We start from the raw sequence: 17032 nt of genomic DNA, 5'->3' as shown, positions 1-17032 counted from the left end.
GTCATTAATAATTACAATATATCTTTTGCATATTTGGGTATTTACTAATACCTACATTGCTGAGTTTTCTCTAATTTGAGGGTATTTATTATTTCTGTTAGTTTTTGAGCATTAACCGTTGATCTATGCGAAGCTTTTCCAATAGAGTCCATTTCATCGCCAATATTAAAGATTTTCTTTAGATTATGGTACAGTTCCATCGTTCTAAAATGAATATCAAAATCTTCATAAAAAAAATAATTGAATTCAAACTTCTAATAAATAACAAATGATTAAGTAAATAAAGTAATTATTGACTAACCCTGAGGAGGTCAAGTTCCCAGTTCTAACTGCAGCATCATTTTCATTGATATAGCAAGTATTATTATAAGTGCAAATGAAACTTTGTAAAAATGGTAGGAAACCTGCAGATGGTAAAGCTTTTTGTGTGAAATGACCTGTACAAAAAATATTTTTATTACATAACTAATTAATTTATCAGTATAATGATTTAAATGTTTTTCAGGGTTAAAAAATGCTTTTGCGAATTGCGATATTAATAAGAGCTATAATATTAGTTATTATAACTTTATTAAGTATAGTAATAATTATAATATTTTAATGATGTTAATAATAAAATTTGATTATTTAATATTAAAATATGTTTCAAATTGTCAGAAGTTGTTTTTTTCGGTAATGGCTTGAACCAAAGAAAGTTTTTTCAAGGATTTCTCAAACTTTCATAAGAGCAGCTTCATTTGGCTCAAAGAGCTGAATACTACGTGTAAAACTGAATAGAGCTACGAATTGTACCGAAATGTGGAGCATCAAAAACATCTTAGCGAAAGTACTTTTAATTGTAACGTTTCTAGAATGAATATTCACATGAAGCTCAAATGCCTATTCATTTTAGATACCTTATCGCACTTTCTGTATGAAGAGGCCTCAGCCCTGTCGGCTGATTTGAGCTAATTTATTATTTGGTTAATTCATGTATTCACTTATTGTATTTATGTATGTGTAGCTCAATAAATGGCTTATTCATTTATTAATCGCATCTGATTTGGTAAGTTAGTGTACTGATGGATTTCAGTATTTCGTTACTTTTCAAAAATGGCATCTAGGATTCTTTTTCAATAAGCTTCCTGCTCTAAAAATATAGGTATGTGAGCCTTTTGTGAATAATCATTCCAGAAATGGTTTCAATTACCAAACTAGGAAATATGACCAAGAGGAAGGAACTTCGCTTCAGCTGCTCGGTGGATGCGTGGATGCACGCTAACGATTTTATGTTTAGCGCCTCCAGTTTTAGGTCGAACTAGGGTGAAATTCTCGCTCGCCCTCCAGTGATGTATGTTTTAAATGATAAGTGCCAATGTGATCATTAGGGATACAACGGGCCCAATCGAGCCTACGTGCCATATGTATATTCCTAATCTTAAAGGCATACCATGAAACTTTTCCATCATAATGATGCGCCACTCCATAAAAATGTACGGTTCTATTACTACTTAAGGCTATTTATAGATGGAGTTCTAAGTTAAAAGAAAAAAGTAAATATTGTATAGAACACATATCAGGATTTTTCCCTTAGAAAGATGTGACTGGAAAACTGCTACTCGGTTTTCCTCTAAATCTCGCGTATTACCTATTTAATTAATTTATTTTAATTTGACGTAAGTTTTTTATTAAAAACATTTTTTAAAAAAAATGTATATTTCTGTAGAACTTTAGGAAATATGAGAATTGGGTTTTTGATGAATTGTAAAGCAATGACAAAGAAGAAAAGAAATCAAGAGGCCCAAAAATTTGAGATCTAATATAAATTTTTGGTTACAAATTGTGACTCAGGCTTTGAAGAAATCAAGGATTTGACTGAACGCATTTTCAAGCTTCATAATATTTTATCGAGAGTGGATCACATTTATACCTACAACTTTTCGCTAAACATCTTTCCAGGAAAAATATATTAAAATATTCTGGGAGGTTGGCGTTTATGATAATAGGCTTTCTTTGAATGTGACGTTACAAAATAATGACGGACTCTCATCATCCATAAAACACTAATAAGAATTAAATAGCAAACTCCAATAACAGGATAACTCTGCTAATATTCAAAATACTAAAGAAGCTTCCAAAGAAGAATTTAAATGGCTGATTTGCTAAGCTCAAGAGGCCAAAAACAAGGGGAAAAAAATATTTAACTCAACAGGATAAATTTAAATAAACAATTTTTGAAGAGCAAAAAAAAAAGTGTTCATCTTATTCCGAGATGATAAAAAAAGTTGTGTTCAGGTAAAAAAAGAAGACTATACATCAAAATGACTATTACTTTTGATTCTGTCAAAAAGAGTAACATCTAATCTGGTTCGACCCTGAAATTAATTACATTAATACACAGACCAACCACTACTACAATTACAAAATATTATTACATGGATAAAAAACAAATATTTTGAAGTTGTTAAGCCTGATGATTAATTTTTCTTAATAACATTATTTGTTTTAAGTATATTTAAAATATATTTAATTAACAGTGTAATGCTGCAAAAAGGTACACTGAAAAATAAAAAGTATTTTTATATTAACCACTTACATTCATGTACTTCTTTTCTCAAGCCTCTCGAACGAAACGACATTAAAAATAGGAAAATCATTAGCGGCCACAGTAATTCAATAAACAATTTCACCTATAATAATAAATACAAATTATTAATGTTATCTTTCTATTGTAACACCAATATTTATTAATGCAAGGTTACATTGTTTTACATACTTTTTGTCTTTTTCGCAGAATGACATTTTTCCAAAGAATTAATCTTAATTGTAGGCAATAAGGCATGATTTCTAACTGTTTTGACTAATATAGTCAATGAAATACTCTTAAATAAGCATGACTACTAATTGATATATAATAAATTCATAATTCTCCTACAACATCGTTTATTTATGTGAACTATTTTTTATTTCTTCCACTCAAAAAATTCACTCAATTTCTCATATCAAATGATTAGTACACATGATGTTCAGATGACTATAAATTAATTCAAATTCTTCAGAAAATGTTTTTTTAAATTATAACATGCCCCAAAATAATGTAGTCTAGATTAATAAAAAAAAAATAAACAGCTGCTCTTGTTGTTTCACCCGCAACAGCCTAAGGGTCCATTAACCTGGCGGCACTTTGGTTGAATTTTGAGACAAAACTTTTGCACCGAGCTCGAAACACATTGCACTCTTATGCACCACCAAGAAAAAATCTAAATTCGCAAAGGAAAAGCCACAATAAGCAATTAAAGTTTTTTCCCGCCAAAAAAAATTTGGCCGGATTTGATTGAAACTTACTTCATTATGTTAAGTACACTTTGCACTCCATTGCACCACTTAAAAAAATTCATTAACTTTAATAATTACGGAGATATAGCCATTCAAAAGATCAAAGGAATTTGCCGCAAACACTGAATTTCGAACAGCGACTTAGTATACAGGTAGAGGAGAGCTAGCACCAGCTAGAACCACAAAAAAAATCTAATAAAATATGCACACATTCAGAAATATAAGGAATTAAAGTGCTAAAAAAACATTAACTTGGCGGCACTTTGGTGGAATTTTGGGTAAAAAATTATTGCACCCTGCTCAGAACACTTTGCACTCCTATGCACCACCAATAAAAAAGCTAGCACCACCAAGGAAAAGCCTCAATTTTCCATTTAAAATTACGCGCGAAATTTAAATTTAAAAAAAATGGAGTTTTATTTGCGGGAAAATTAGAGCGCTTTTTTCCAAAATAGCAAGTACTAGTATTAGAAGAACTAGCCCCACACAGGAAATGCCAAAAATTAGCATATTTTCAAAGTAATTTACAAATTATTCAACCGATTTTCCCGCCAACTTACCTTTAACCGGAAGTGCTCTAAATTGAATTGAAACTCATCCAATTTTGTTCATGGTAGCTAGCACCAATATGCACCAGAAAAAGAAATTTTGAATTTACACTAAAAGCTGAGATATTGATAATAAAAGATGCACTGACAGACGTGACCATTAACTTGGCGGCACTTTGGTGGAATTTTGAGAAAAAAATTATTGCACCCAGCTCGGAACACTTTGCAATGCCAATAATAAGCCAGCAACACAACGGAAATGGTAAAAATTCACCAATTGTACGCCAAATATAACTTTAACCGGAAGTGCCCAAAATGAATTGAAACTCATCCAATTTTGTTCATGGTAGCTAGCACCAATATGCACCACAAAAAGAAATTTTGAATTTACACTAAAAGCTGAGATATTGATAATAAAAGATGCACTGACAGACGTGGCCATTAACTTGGCGGCACTTTGGTGGAATTTTCAGAAAAAAATTATTGCACCCAGCTCGGAACACTTTGCACTCCTATGCACCATCAATAAAAAAGCTAGCACCACCAAGGAAAAGCCTCAATTTTCCATTTAAAGTTACGCGCGAAATTTAAATTAAAAAAAAATGGAGTTTTATTTGCAGGAAAATTGGAGCGCTTTTTTCCAAAATAGCAAGTACTAGTATTAGAACCACTAGCCCCACACAGGAAATACCAAAAATTAGCATATTTTCAATGTAATTTACAAATTATTCAATTGAATTTGAGGCTTTTCCTTGGTGGTGCAAGCTTTTTTATTGGTAGTGCATAGGAGTGCAAAGTGTTCCGAGCTGGGTGCAATAATTTTTTTCTCAAAATTCCACCAAAGTGCCGACAAGTTAATGGTAAGTTGGCGGGAAAATCGGTTGAGTAATTTGTAAATTACTTTGAAAATATGCTAATTTTTGGTATTTCCTGTGTGGGGCTAGTGGTTCTAATACTAGTACTTGCTATTTTAGAAAAAAGCGCTCCAATTTTCCCGCAAATAAAACTCCATTTTTTTTAAATTTAAATTTCGCGCGTAATTTTAAATAGAAAATTGAGGCTTTTCCTTGGTGGTGCGTAGGAGTGCAAAGTGTTCTGAGCAGGGTGCAATAATTTTTTACCCAAAATTCCACCAAAGTGCCGCCCAGATAATGCTTTTTTTAGCACTTTAATTCCTTATATTTCTGAATGTGTGCATATTTTATTAGATTTTTTTTGTGGTTCTAGCTGGTGCTAGCTCTCCTCTACCTGTATACTAAGTCGCGGTTCGAAATTCAGTGTTTGCGGCAAATTCCTTTGATCTTTTGAATGGCCATATCTCCGTAATTATTAAAGTTAATGAATTTTTTTAAGTGGTGCAATGGACTGCAAAGTGTACTTAACACAATGAAGTAAGTTTCAATCAAATCCGGCCAAATTTTTTTTGGCGGGAAAAAAACATTAATTGCTTATTGTGGCTTTTCCTTTGCGAATTTAGATTTTTTCTTGGTGGTGCATAAGAGTGCAATGTGTTTCGTGCTCGGTGCAAAAGTTTTGTCTCAAAATTCAACCAAAGTGCCGCCAGGTTAATGGACCCTTCTATTCTCAATTCGGTCATTCCTTGAATGACAAAAAGGGTAAAGAGGATCTGCCATGTACAGCTGATCAGTAAAACAGCTGAGGAAGTGTACACGGGATTTTATTTTCGAATTTTCCTGTCAAATTTCCAGCCAGGAATAAGTGTAAGGTATAGAGTTTATAGTGTTTAATAAAAAGAAGTCAATAACTTTAGAAAACAACTATTAATGTTAACAAAACTTTTTAAAATAATTTAAGATGTGCCCTTAAGTGTTGCTAATATTCTGAGCAATAATAATAATAATAATAATTGGAAACCACTAAACGATACAGGCCTCAATTGAGGTACTGACATTCACTTTGTGGTTAGGTATCACTTCTTTTTCATCAAAGATTATTTTATGTATCTCTTGAGAAAAATGCATAAGACAATACGCTCATAAACTCAATATTTTTTAAGATAATATAAGAACTCAGCAAATGCTTCAAACCGCCGGACCATTCCTCTTTCTATCAATTAAATCAATATATTTTGCTGTTGTAGAATTGAATTTTTCACCAACACATTGTTTTTTAATATCTAAACAAAATGATTTCTTTACCACTTACCAGAAATCTGAGAACCTCATCTCATCTTGACCACATAAAGACATTACTGTTATCATTTCACAAATATCAACTATAAATGCTTTTTTTGACACTAAATTATCCAGGGTCAAACCTATAGTTTGCTAAAGATGAATAATTATAATTTTCGTAGAAACTTACTGATGTTACATTATTTCTTTGTAACATTTTGTGCATTTTGCAATCATATATTTTAGAGAGGAATAAATTATAATGGTTTGGAGAGGAACAGCTTCTTATTGTGGTAACTACCTTATAACCTCGTGTGTAAGAGTCTGTTTCCATTACCACTTTGGTGAATGCACTGAAAATTTGATTTTGAGTATTACTTGATACATTAAATGTATCATTTTAAAAATTATTAACTATCGTAGTTATTAACTGCCCACAATATCCTTCTAACGATGGATTCGGATAATAAACCTCTTCTTACACAAAAAGAATACCTAAAAAGGTATTTGAGCAAGGATAAAGTTAAAAAGAAGAAAAAAACGCCAACGATTTCATCTTCTAGTCACCTTAAGAGGTAAGTTATTTATTGACGTTTAAGAAATGTTTATTTAAAGTACAAAGTGGACTATCAATAAACATAGTTACTGCTTACAAAAAAAAGTGCTTCTAATGCGCAGAAATTGTCTATAATCGTTCTAGCGATGAATATATGATTACGAATATTAAACCTCTTTTTATAAAAAAGGAAAAGGCTTATTATCGTACCTTATATATTTTACTTAAAGAGATTGTCGTACCAAACTTGTACATTATTGTTTTAGCAATATACCGTTTGATTAATTCAAAGCAAAGATTGTTTTACGAGTTTTTTTCTATTAACACTTTATGATAGTAACTTATTTTATTTTGCAGGTCTGTTATAATTGATGACGATCTTGGATTAAAGGATGTGGCTAATATTGATGATGAAGAATTCAATTTAGATTACTTGGGTGACGAGGCACCTCAGATTGTAGGAATAATAGATGAGAGACCAAATGAAATCAGAGCTAAAGAAAAATATGATAATAACTTATGGCGTACTGTGGGTGAAACAAACAATGGTACTAATTCGCTACAGGATTCAAAAAAACATCCCGAGTTATCAAAATTCAAAATTAATTCCAATTATGGTGATTTAAATTATTCTGACTCTGAACTTTCACTACCTAGGCAAGATAAAAATAATCTTGAAACTGCCCAAATTAATGTGAATATTGAAAAGAATGAACATGCAAATGGTAGTTTTTTACAGCAGAAAATTAAACCATAACGATATAGATTTCTCAACTGAAAAACGTTGGGACAAAAATAAAAGAGATCGGGGAAAGGTCAGTAGTGATTCAGATCTGTCCCCTGATAGAAATCATGATAGGGGCAATAAATCAAGGAAACAGCACATGATTGACTCCGATCATTCACCTGGGAAAAATAATGATTAACAGAAAATAGCTAGGAAAAAATACAATAATGGTTCTGATTTGTCGCCTGAGAGAAATCATGATAAAAAAAAAAGGCGGAACGCTATTCGGATTGAGATATGTCGCCACCTAGGTCATCCAAAATTAGAAAAAAGTCTTACCATATGCACGGTGATATGTTAAAAAATAAAGATACAGGTAGAGCAAAGACAGATTTTATTCCCAGTAAAATAAATCACAATTTCGATCACCACTACAAAGAAAGGAAAAAAACATGTAACAGTGATGAATTAGATACTGATCCGTCTCGAACAAAGAAGTTGAAATATGAAAATAAATACAAATATAGAGAAAGTGAGAAAGAATATCACTACAAACATGGTAAGTCTTATGGAAGATCAGTTTTCAACCAAGGGAGAGAAGATTCTTTCAGACACCGAGACACAGAAAAACGTAAAACTGAGAAATCTCCCAGTCATTCAAGAAGAAAATATAATGATCGGGAATCAACAGAGGAAACATATAAATCAACCAGATCTAATCGTACTGAAGCTAAAAAAGATAGCGATTCAGATTTATCGCCTTCAAGGAATAAAACTTTGCCAGAAATGAAAAGAGTTAAATCAATTTCCATCTAGTAATAAGATTTTTTTTAGAAATTTTTGTTCTGAGTAGAGGTTTTTTTTTAAAAAAAAATAAATGATACTAATAAATTCTTTTAGGGCTAAAGAACAAGAAGAAATGCAAGATGGAAAAAATCTGGTTTGCAGGTTGCTGAAAATTTAAAAGAAGAGCTGAAAAGATTAAAAGCTAATGAAGATAAAATGTTTAAAACGGTTTGTGTTTAACAAAAATTTATTTATTGGCATTGATGAAAGGCTCTGATAACATCTACTTATTTAGTGATTTATAGTTAAAATGTATCTCCTTACATTGTTAGGACCAATTAAAGTCTAGCTAATAAGTTAGACATCAAAGATACATGAATTTAGCAATTTTGTTTTCATTTTTTCAAAGATTTTATTGTTTAAACTACGTTTTAGCGCTTCATAAAATGCTCTATTACAGAGTTTATTTTTCCAAATTTCCATTGTTTATCCTCTAATGAAGTTTCGCAACCCTGCAAAATTAAGATTTTGAGTTTTCTCTGGGAATTCAAATTTTCGGGGTTTCCTGAGTACGGTAGTATTTTTTTTAAATTGTTTTTATGAGAATTTCGTGAGAGATATTTATTTTTAATAATATCCCGAACTGAGTATTATTCAGTTACATTCATACATAATGTTACTTCGAATTGTTTAATTCCATGATTTGCATGAAGTTAAAGGGAATTCGTAGCATCAACTGTAAGAAAAGAAAGTGGTATGAGCTGTACAGTACTTTTAGTTGATCTTTAGGAGGGCCTCCGTGGTCCCGTTTTCCCGGAAGCCTACGGTGACTGCTTTGAATATGGACATAATGTTACACTTTTTCTTTACAAAAGAAAGTCTGTGATGGTTCAAAATTTATTAAAATTGATTTAAGGATGAAATTTTGGCTGTTAATTTTTTAAAAATTATTTATTGTTGCAGCTACCATTAAAAAGATCATCACTCAATTCCAATTTCGTATTTGTTCTTCATACGGAGGAGAACACATACATTTGGTGTGGTAAAGGCTCCACAGGAGATGAAAGAGAGATGGCAAAGAATCTTGCGAAGACGTTAACTGCTGGATAACTAATTGTACTTTTTTTTTTTTTTTGCGCATCAACAGCTGAGGTCATTAGCGCCCGGAGCTTTTTCCAGTGCACTGCCGGCCTCCGGACAGTGTTCTCTCGTTACAGACAACACTGTCCATCACCGGACAGCGAGCTGTAAGAAGCTCCTAGGAAGAGAAAATCTAAGGGTCAGCTGCTGGATTCGAACCCGGGACCTCCGCGTGGGAGTCCAGTATGCTAACCTCATAGCTAATCCCTTCCCTTAATTGTACTCTATGAGGTAGATAAGTTTGTATAACTGTTTTAAAGAACAGTTGATGCTATGTGAAATGTAATCTTTGTTGCCATATAACTTTTATTTTTATAGTGGAAGAAATAATGGACTTCAACCTAAGTGATCTAGTACCTGAGGATGTTATGATTTTAGACGTATTTCATTCACTGTTTTTGTGGATCGGCAAAAGAGCACATAGAGAAGAAAAATCAAAGTCATTAGATTTTGCTTTCGAGTATTTGGAAACAGGTGACGTTTACTTTTTTTTAAAAGAAAATCTTTCTTTTGAAAACAGTAAATCCGAACAATTTTCAATTTATCTTACAAAAAAAAAAAAGTTTCAGAGTTTTATCTATTTCCGTAGATCCCTGCAAAAGAAAGTCTGATATTCCAATAATTCAGATGAATCAAGGAAGCGAGCCACCTATATTTACTGGATTCTTCTCTTACTGGGATCCAGAATTATGGGAGGTTCGTATAAATTCCTTACCACGAAAAAAAAAAATCCATATAAACTGTATCGTTTCTATAACACGAAAAATAATTTAATAAGCATATTAAATTTATAGAAAAGTAAAACTTTTGAGGAAATCCGCAAGGAAATGGATGCTCAGAAACCTGCATTACAAGTCGACCTGATTGTGGCAGAAAATATTCCGAACTTTAATGAATGTGAAAAATATCCTTTAGAGATATTATTGGAAAGGGATCCAGAAAAATTACCAAGTGGTGTTGATTACCAGCGCAAAGAGGTAATTGTTTTAATAGAAAATTATTCAAAGAACTGAACTTACTTCCAACAGAAAAAATAAACTAAATGTCATCGTAGAAATCGAATCAATTAGTAGATGAGAACATGATGAAGAATGCAATGATAATATTGAGATGAGAGTATTAATTTCAGATTGTGTTTTAGATCATCTCTTAAATTCAATTTTACTGTCCACTTCTTATAAATGAAATGTGGTAATCGCGATGTGAAATGCTAAACTGTATCGTTTCTTGTTTCTTACTTAATCATATTGTTAAGTTGACAATTTCTATTCCAAATCACAAGGAGATAGAATTCCTAAACATCAATAATTGATTGAGATTTTAAGTAATAATTTTAATTTTGTAGATATATCTTTCTTCAGAAGAATTTTTTGATGTATTTGGAATTAAATACAAAAAATTTTCAAATCTACCTAAATGGAAACAAGAATACAAGAAGAAAAAAGTTGGACTATTTTGAAAGCTATTTCTCAAGAGCTCTGTTAAAATGTAAATTATTATTTTTATAACGAAATAAACCTAATTATTGTTTAAAAACCTGTTTCAGTTTTTTTGGTTCCCTTAAAGTAACCAGGAAACTTTGTATAAGTTTGAGGAAGCGGCGAAAATACTTGGATAATAAGAATATAAGAAATAGGTAGTTAGTTATAAGTAAATCGCAGGGAAGACAGAGAAGATGGAAACATCGAGAAGGGAAACTTCAGTTTATCTTTAAATATTTGGGAACGATGGTAATTGAGTCGTCCAATGATGTCAGTTCAGACGTAAAGTAAACTAAAGGCGTTGTCCCGCCACCTAAAAACTACTGCATGGTGAAACTGACGAGGAGTGCGAAAATGTTGGTTTATAAGACAATTATTAGTACCCAATACTCATACTGCTTGTGAAAACTGAGTACTGTCTTGGGAATTGAGCGAGCTCTGAAATTGAGGGAGCAAAAAAATTCTTAGAACTATTAATGGGCCATTGAGAGTAGGAAGGGGAGGAAGAGTAGGCCGAAACGGGTTTGAGGAATCAATACAAGAACCAAATGTTGCAGCTTCTATTAAAAAAGTAAATGAGGTGAAAGTATAAGGTTGACTTCTTTTGCTGAAAAAAAGCTCTGCCCTGAGGCAATACCGATGGTCGGCTTTTAGGGAGGCTTCGAAGAGTGAATTGTGGGCAGTCTAGGGCCACTTTTCGAGAAATGGAGATACTGATCGTTTGCAGGAAACCCAGCAGGATTGTACCTCAGAATAATAAAATAGAAATGTGTTCTGTTCATTTATGTTATTCATTATATTAGCTTTTAACCTGAAGATTTTGATTTTATGTTCCCTGCAACACTACGGACTAGCATCAAGTTGAAGCTAGGGTGCGTGATGCGTATTGTCCGTTCCAACTTAAAATTATTAATACAAAATAAAATAAAAAACAAATATATAATACTACTTTATTAACTGTGTACAAATACAATAATTTGTTTAAATTTTAAAAAATAAGTTCTTATTAAAATAAGCTCTTTAATTTTTATAAAATCTTTAACTCAAGAAAGAACCTTTTATAATAATAACATCGATACCTTTATTTTATCATTCACTTACAAATTATATAAAATATCACAACATAATAATTACTAAAGGCTTTTAAATAAACAATTATAGTTTGATATAAAAACATGATGGACTGAAAAGAAGTATAGTTCATATTTCTTAATGAATTACTAAGTTCTGTTTCTATTATTAAAAAAAAATACTGAAAATGGTTACAATTTCTTTAAGTAAGTACGTATCACAAGGACATATCGCATTAACCACAAGAGAATCAAATTTATAAAAATTATACGGACTTAGAAAATAATTACTTTTTAGTTTCATGTTCAAAAAAGAGGACAAGTCATCAGCTGAGATTAAGATTTAAATTAATTCATAAAATTTTCTCCCGTGGCCAAAAGTCACAAATTTATAGTTATGATTACCTTCATTAATTTTAAACATTTATAAATAACATAATTATTGAAAACTCAATTAAACTAAAAAATCTGGCAAGAAAAAAAAAATTGTTTTTAATTAATAAATATCATTATTAAGGGATATCACAGTTTAACAGAATATGTTTCTGCAGAGGTTTTTTTTTTTTTTTTTTTTTTTTTTGCCTGAACGTTAAATAAAACAATTTAACCTGATATTGATTTTTAGACTCTTGTTTAAATTAAGTAGGATTTCCTTAGATTAGTGCGTGAAAAACATTATTCACCACTTCTTTTACGGATCAGCTGCCTAAGAACACTAAGTTACTGAGTCACTATTCACTGAGAGGTGAATAAATTTATTTAAAGAACAGAAGTGGGGATATGCCAGTCTCTTCATAGAATTCCTTGAAAGAAGCTCAGTTTACTCGGTTAGATTTAATTTTGCTAATTCATCAGCTAGCTTTTTTATTTATTTTTTTTATTTTTATGACAACCGGAGATATTTTCAGTATGGATATAATGTGATCCAACTACAGTTAATAAGAAGAGTCTTTTATATCAAGGTGCAATTTTTGCATAGACAAATGATCTTAATGTTTATATTTTTGGGATGTAGCACTACTACTATAGAACTAGATGATTACCCACTTTAGTTAGTATTGCTGAGCAAAATCCGCTTTGAATCTTAACTTATACCTTTTAAAGTTCTGTAAGTGACCTCTAATCATTTGTCGTTTGACGTTTCACTGAAAGTACCAGCTACTACCGAAAAACCGTTTTTGGGAAATAAGTCAAGAATACTACGAAATTAAAAAAAATTAAGAACGAACTAAAATCGAAGAATTTTACTTCTGCAGAAACACGATTTTTAAATTATATTGTTCGTCCCTTATAAGATATTTCATAACATGCGTTCTTATTAAATGCTTAATATTATTGTTCACAGTATTTGGTTTTTGTTTAAAACATTATAGCCTAATACAATTTTAAAAATGCATAAAATAAATATAATATAAATAAGTAGTGAATAAGCTTTAGTAAGTAACGATGTAAATAAATTGGCATTATTTCATAATATAATTCACTGAAATCATTTAGTGTACGGCTTTGTCAAACTATAATCAACAATTATATTGTTTGTTAAAATTTATATATATATATATATATATACGAATATACGAATTTATATGTATGTTTTAATATCTATAGTAAAAACACTATTAGTTAATACTAAAATGTCAAGAGCCTACGGAAAAAACTATTTATCACTAATCTTCTCAAGATAAATTAAAACTCAAATAAATCTTTACATGTTTTCAACAATAAATAAATATCTCTCATTGAAAATGATTTCAAAAATACTATGGAAATACTGTTTAGTGTTTTACATTAATATTGATAATTGCCTACAATTACAAGAAATAAAATAGATTATAATTACAAAAAGTTAAGATTAAATTAAAAAATATAAAGCTCAACTTTTCGTAAAATAAAAGCCGATTTAAAAAAAACCCCTAATCTTCTTTGTTTCCTAAAAAAGAAAAGAAAAATAAAATCAATGAATGATCTGAATGTAACGTTAGAAAGATTTCACAAAGATTTTGGAAATTTTAAAAGTGAATTTCCATCGGATGCATATGTTAGTATTGAGGACTAAGTGATGAATGATATTAAAAATTTTCTTCAAAACTCTGATTTCTCTGAACTATGGAGGAAATATGTGGACTTGTTCTGAAATAATATTTTGGTTTGTGACAAAAACGCTTGCACAACTTTGGGGAGAAAAACATTTATGACTGTACAATAGAAATATTCCAAATTATTGATCAGTTGATGGGATTACTCTTATATTATTAACATTAACGAAGTATTCCTAGCAAATTATTTGAAACATACCAACCTCTACAACAGGAAAGGCACTTATTCAAGAATACTGGACTATACATTCTTGTTCTGGCAGGCTCATTACTTTGTTCGCTGGCAAAACGAAGAAATACCTAAGCAAAAATAAATCATGATTAGAATTAAGTCTATTTACAAGCTTATTTGTAATAATTCACAAGTAAAAAAAAGAGACTATTGAGCAAAGTCACATAATCTGTCTTAAGGATTAATATAGTATCTAGGGCCTCATTACGAAAAACCAAAACAATTCTTAATTTTAGTTTTAGAGTCTATTTTCGAGGATGGAACAATAGGGTTTGAAGCCATTTGATTCGCAATATAAATAAAAAACTGGAACAGGCCACTTAATGAAGGTCTTGACGTAGCTTTGATACCCAGTTTTAAACAAAAAGTATTTCATCCAAAATAATTTGTTAAAAAATATCATCAAATTAGATGTGGGAGCCAGTGACACTTCGGTTTTGAAAGTGTGAGCGAAAAGATCCTTGAGGAACATTCAGTTCTTAGAAAGATTCAAAAGAGCCAAAATAGTAAATAAAATGGAAAGTCACGTAAAAGATGGCTGAGATATGTAGAAAAAAAACCCCTAAGAAACCTCTCTTTGAAAGTCAGGAGAAGCGGTCAGGCTAGATTGCAATGGATGGATGGGTGGATGGTTGTACTCCAGGATGTTTGGGACTGTGGCCTTAATAATAATACAAAATTATTATTGCATACATTCATAGTCAGTCAGTCAATGATCACTACCTTCCTGAGCACTTTCGGCGCATTCTCTGACTCCAGAATGTTCTCTTGTCAAAGATAACACTGTCATTTATCTCGACAAAGAAAACATAGCCAAAATAAATTTTTAATCTCACTGGCATGGTTATACAACCCTAGTCCTAGCTCTCTTTAATTTTAAACTAAAAAGCTAAGTGTTATAAAACTAATATTAGTAATGTCATTTTGGTAGATAATTGAGGAGTTTAATGCGTTTGGAGGACCCGTACTAAGGTGTAATTTCTCTTAAGTTAAAGATGCTAATAATAAGGTGAAACTCAGTTTATTTTCATGTCTTACCCGCTCCCACATTGGATTTATGGCCTCAGAAAATTTAAATTTTAGAAAGCTATTTTGTTCTTTTAGATGCTGAAGCAGATTTTAAACCTGCTCTGCATCTTACAGTAAAGTGCTTACTGAAGACATTGTGGCCAATGGTACCTTGTTCTTAAAGAACAAGAATGTAATGTAGAAGGTTTTGCCTTTCCGACTTTTCTTACTAATCGTTCAATGATATTATTCCCTTGGCTGCTTAAGTCCTAATAAACCAGCAACCAAAATAAAAATCAAAACACAAATATTTTAATATTACCTCTTCAAGAGTAGTTTGTGACAATGAATAATCATCCAGTATATTCCTCTGTTTTCCTTCTTCTAGGTGTCTAAATATATCGGATAGTTTGCCGTCAGGAATATCATATCGTAGCTGATTATAATGTTCTTCAATAAGACGGGAAGAATTTATAGCCACTTTCATGAATTCTTTCACAGTTGTAATGTTATTTTCTTTGCATCGAATTACGATTCTATAACCAGCTCCATATCTATGAACAAAATAATTGTTATGGATTTCAAAGTATTACCCAAATATCACCTTTTTTTTATTGTATTGTATTATAAACTCTCCAATCCCACGATTTTCCACGCTAAGAATATTTTTAAATTGAATGCTGCTGCCTGGTTAAGCTTAGAAAGTGGAAAGAATCTGTCAGTCTGCCATCAAACAAGCTGAGAAAAAGTTCCACATTAGTGAGAGACTGTAGGGGAAAACTTCACAGCTTTTGAACAGTCCCTAGATTATGGTCGTAACTATATTTTTTATTTTTCGCCATGAGTAGAACACAATCAAGAGTTCTGGAAAGTATTCTGACTTGAACATTCTTCATGCCAGTCATTTATTCAAGATAAGAAAACAGTCAGTCTTTCAAGTCAATCTTTGCCAAGTTTGAGCTAAACTTGTTGTGGAAAGCATATCACTATTCAGGTCAGTAATATGACCAAATAATAAAAAGTAATATGACCAGTAATAGGCCATACCAAACAACAAACAACAAACAACAAACAACAACAACAACAACAACAACAATAATAATAATAATAATAATAGGGAGGGAAGGGATTAGCTATGAGGTTAGCATACTGGACTCCCACGCGGAGGTCCCGGGTTCGAATCCAGCTGCTGACCCTTAGATTTTCTCTTCCTAGGAGCTTCTTACAGCTCACTGTCCGGTGATGGACAGTGTTGTCTGTAACGAGAGAACACTGTCCGGAGGCCGGCAGTGCACTGGAAAAAGCTCCGGGCGCTAATAACCTCAGCTGTTGATGCGCCAAAAAAAAAATAAAATAAAATAAAAATAATAGTAGGGAAGGGATTAGCTATGAGGTTAGCATACTGGACTCCCACGCGGAGGTCCCGGGTTCGAATCCAGCAGCTGACCCTTAGATTTTCTCTTCCTAGGAGCTTCTTACAGCTCACTGTCCGGTGATGGACAGTGTTGTCTGCAACGAGAGAACACTGTCCGGAGGCCGGCAGTGCAGTGGAAAAAGCTCCGGGCGCTAATGACCTCAGCTGTTGAAAAAAAATAGTAGTAATAATAATAATAATTTCCTCAATTTTAAAACTGTTCAGCTCAGAAATATTTACTTATTCTTAAGATGTTGAGAAGAACCAATACATTTGAATTGTCCATTGACCATAATGGTGAGGCGAGTGCACAGTGCTTGACATTCTTCCATACTATGAGAAGTTAGCACTACAGATGTACCGTTCCTAACTAAGTCTTGAATCCTTGTCCATAGAAATCTTCTTGCTTTAGGATCCATTCCAGTGGTAGGTTCATCCTAAGAAGATTATTTCATAACAAGACTATCTTAATATTGTTCAATTAAACTATTTTATTATGAGAAATGTTTCCTAAGGTTATTTAA

At 31.7% G+C, this 17032-nt stretch overlaps 3 protein-coding genes across 33 annotated transcripts in view; 1 reads left to right on the top strand and 2 right to left on the bottom strand.

The window, feature by feature from the left end:
• LOC141456262 (phospholipid-transporting ATPase ABCA1-like) overlaps positions 1-6153 on the bottom strand; it is a 46285-nt gene extending 40132 nt beyond the window's left edge. For 5 of the 17 annotated variants that reach the window (XM_074132081.1, XM_074132083.1, XM_074132088.1 and 2 more), the window contains exons 1-4: positions 2756-2997; positions 2576-2669; positions 302-437; positions 56-204 (exon numbers count right to left, since the gene is read on the bottom strand). In XM_074132081.1, coding sequence (XP_073988182.1) covers positions 56-204; positions 302-437; positions 2576-2669; positions 2756-2821 — 445 coding nt within the window. In that variant the 5' untranslated portion in view covers positions 2822-2997. Of the gene's footprint in view, positions 1-55; positions 205-301; positions 438-2575; positions 2670-2755; positions 3073-6029 lie in introns of those variants that run through there. The other 12 variants (XR_012459680.1, XR_012459679.1, XM_074132085.1 and 9 more) reach the window with 8 other exon arrangements.
• On the top strand, positions 5350-10743 carry LOC141456270 (advillin-like). Of its 9 annotated transcripts, none has more exons than XM_074132112.1 (7): positions 7309-8096; positions 8182-8295; positions 9031-9183; positions 9526-9681; positions 9797-9903; positions 10002-10184; positions 10553-10743. In XM_074132112.1, the coding sequence occupies exons 4-7, from the start codon at positions 9537-9539 to the stop codon at positions 10664-10666; spliced, it is 549 nt and encodes a 182-aa protein (XP_073988213.1). In that variant the 5' UTR covers positions 7309-8096; positions 8182-8295; positions 9031-9183; positions 9526-9536; the 3' UTR covers positions 10667-10743. The 9 variants fall into 9 exon arrangements, 8 of the variants coding, with proteins under 8 accessions (XP_073988216.1, XP_073988215.1, XP_073988210.1 ...); XM_074132110.1 differs by having other exon boundaries at positions 9031-9438; XM_074132115.1 differs by lacking the exons at positions 7309-8096; positions 9031-9183 and adding an exon at positions 5350-5584.
• An 881-nt stretch (positions 10744-11624) lies between these two features.
• LOC141456258 (phospholipid-transporting ATPase ABCA1-like) overlaps positions 11625-17032 on the bottom strand; it is a 33545-nt gene continuing 28137 nt past the window's right edge. For all 7 annotated transcript variants that reach the window (XM_074132056.1, XM_074132060.1, XM_074132061.1 and 4 more), the window contains 4 exons: positions 16749-16945; positions 15417-15648; positions 14058-14154; positions 11625-13688 (listed from right to left, as the gene is read on the bottom strand). In XM_074132056.1, coding sequence (XP_073988157.1) covers positions 13672-13688; positions 14058-14154; positions 15417-15648; positions 16749-16945 — 543 coding nt within the window. In that variant the 3' untranslated portion in view covers positions 11625-13671. The remainder of the gene's footprint in view (positions 13689-14057; positions 14155-15416; positions 15649-16748; positions 16946-17032) is intronic.

The sequence above is a fragment of the Rhodnius prolixus genome, unplaced genomic scaffold (assembly GCF_049639745.1).
Source record: "Rhodnius prolixus isolate KJV_2025 unplaced genomic scaffold, Rpr scaffold_4, whole genome shotgun sequence".
Classification (NCBI taxonomy): Eukaryota; Metazoa; Arthropoda; class Insecta; order Hemiptera; family Reduviidae; genus Rhodnius; species Rhodnius prolixus.
This window is presented reverse-complemented; position numbering and strand designations above follow the sequence as displayed.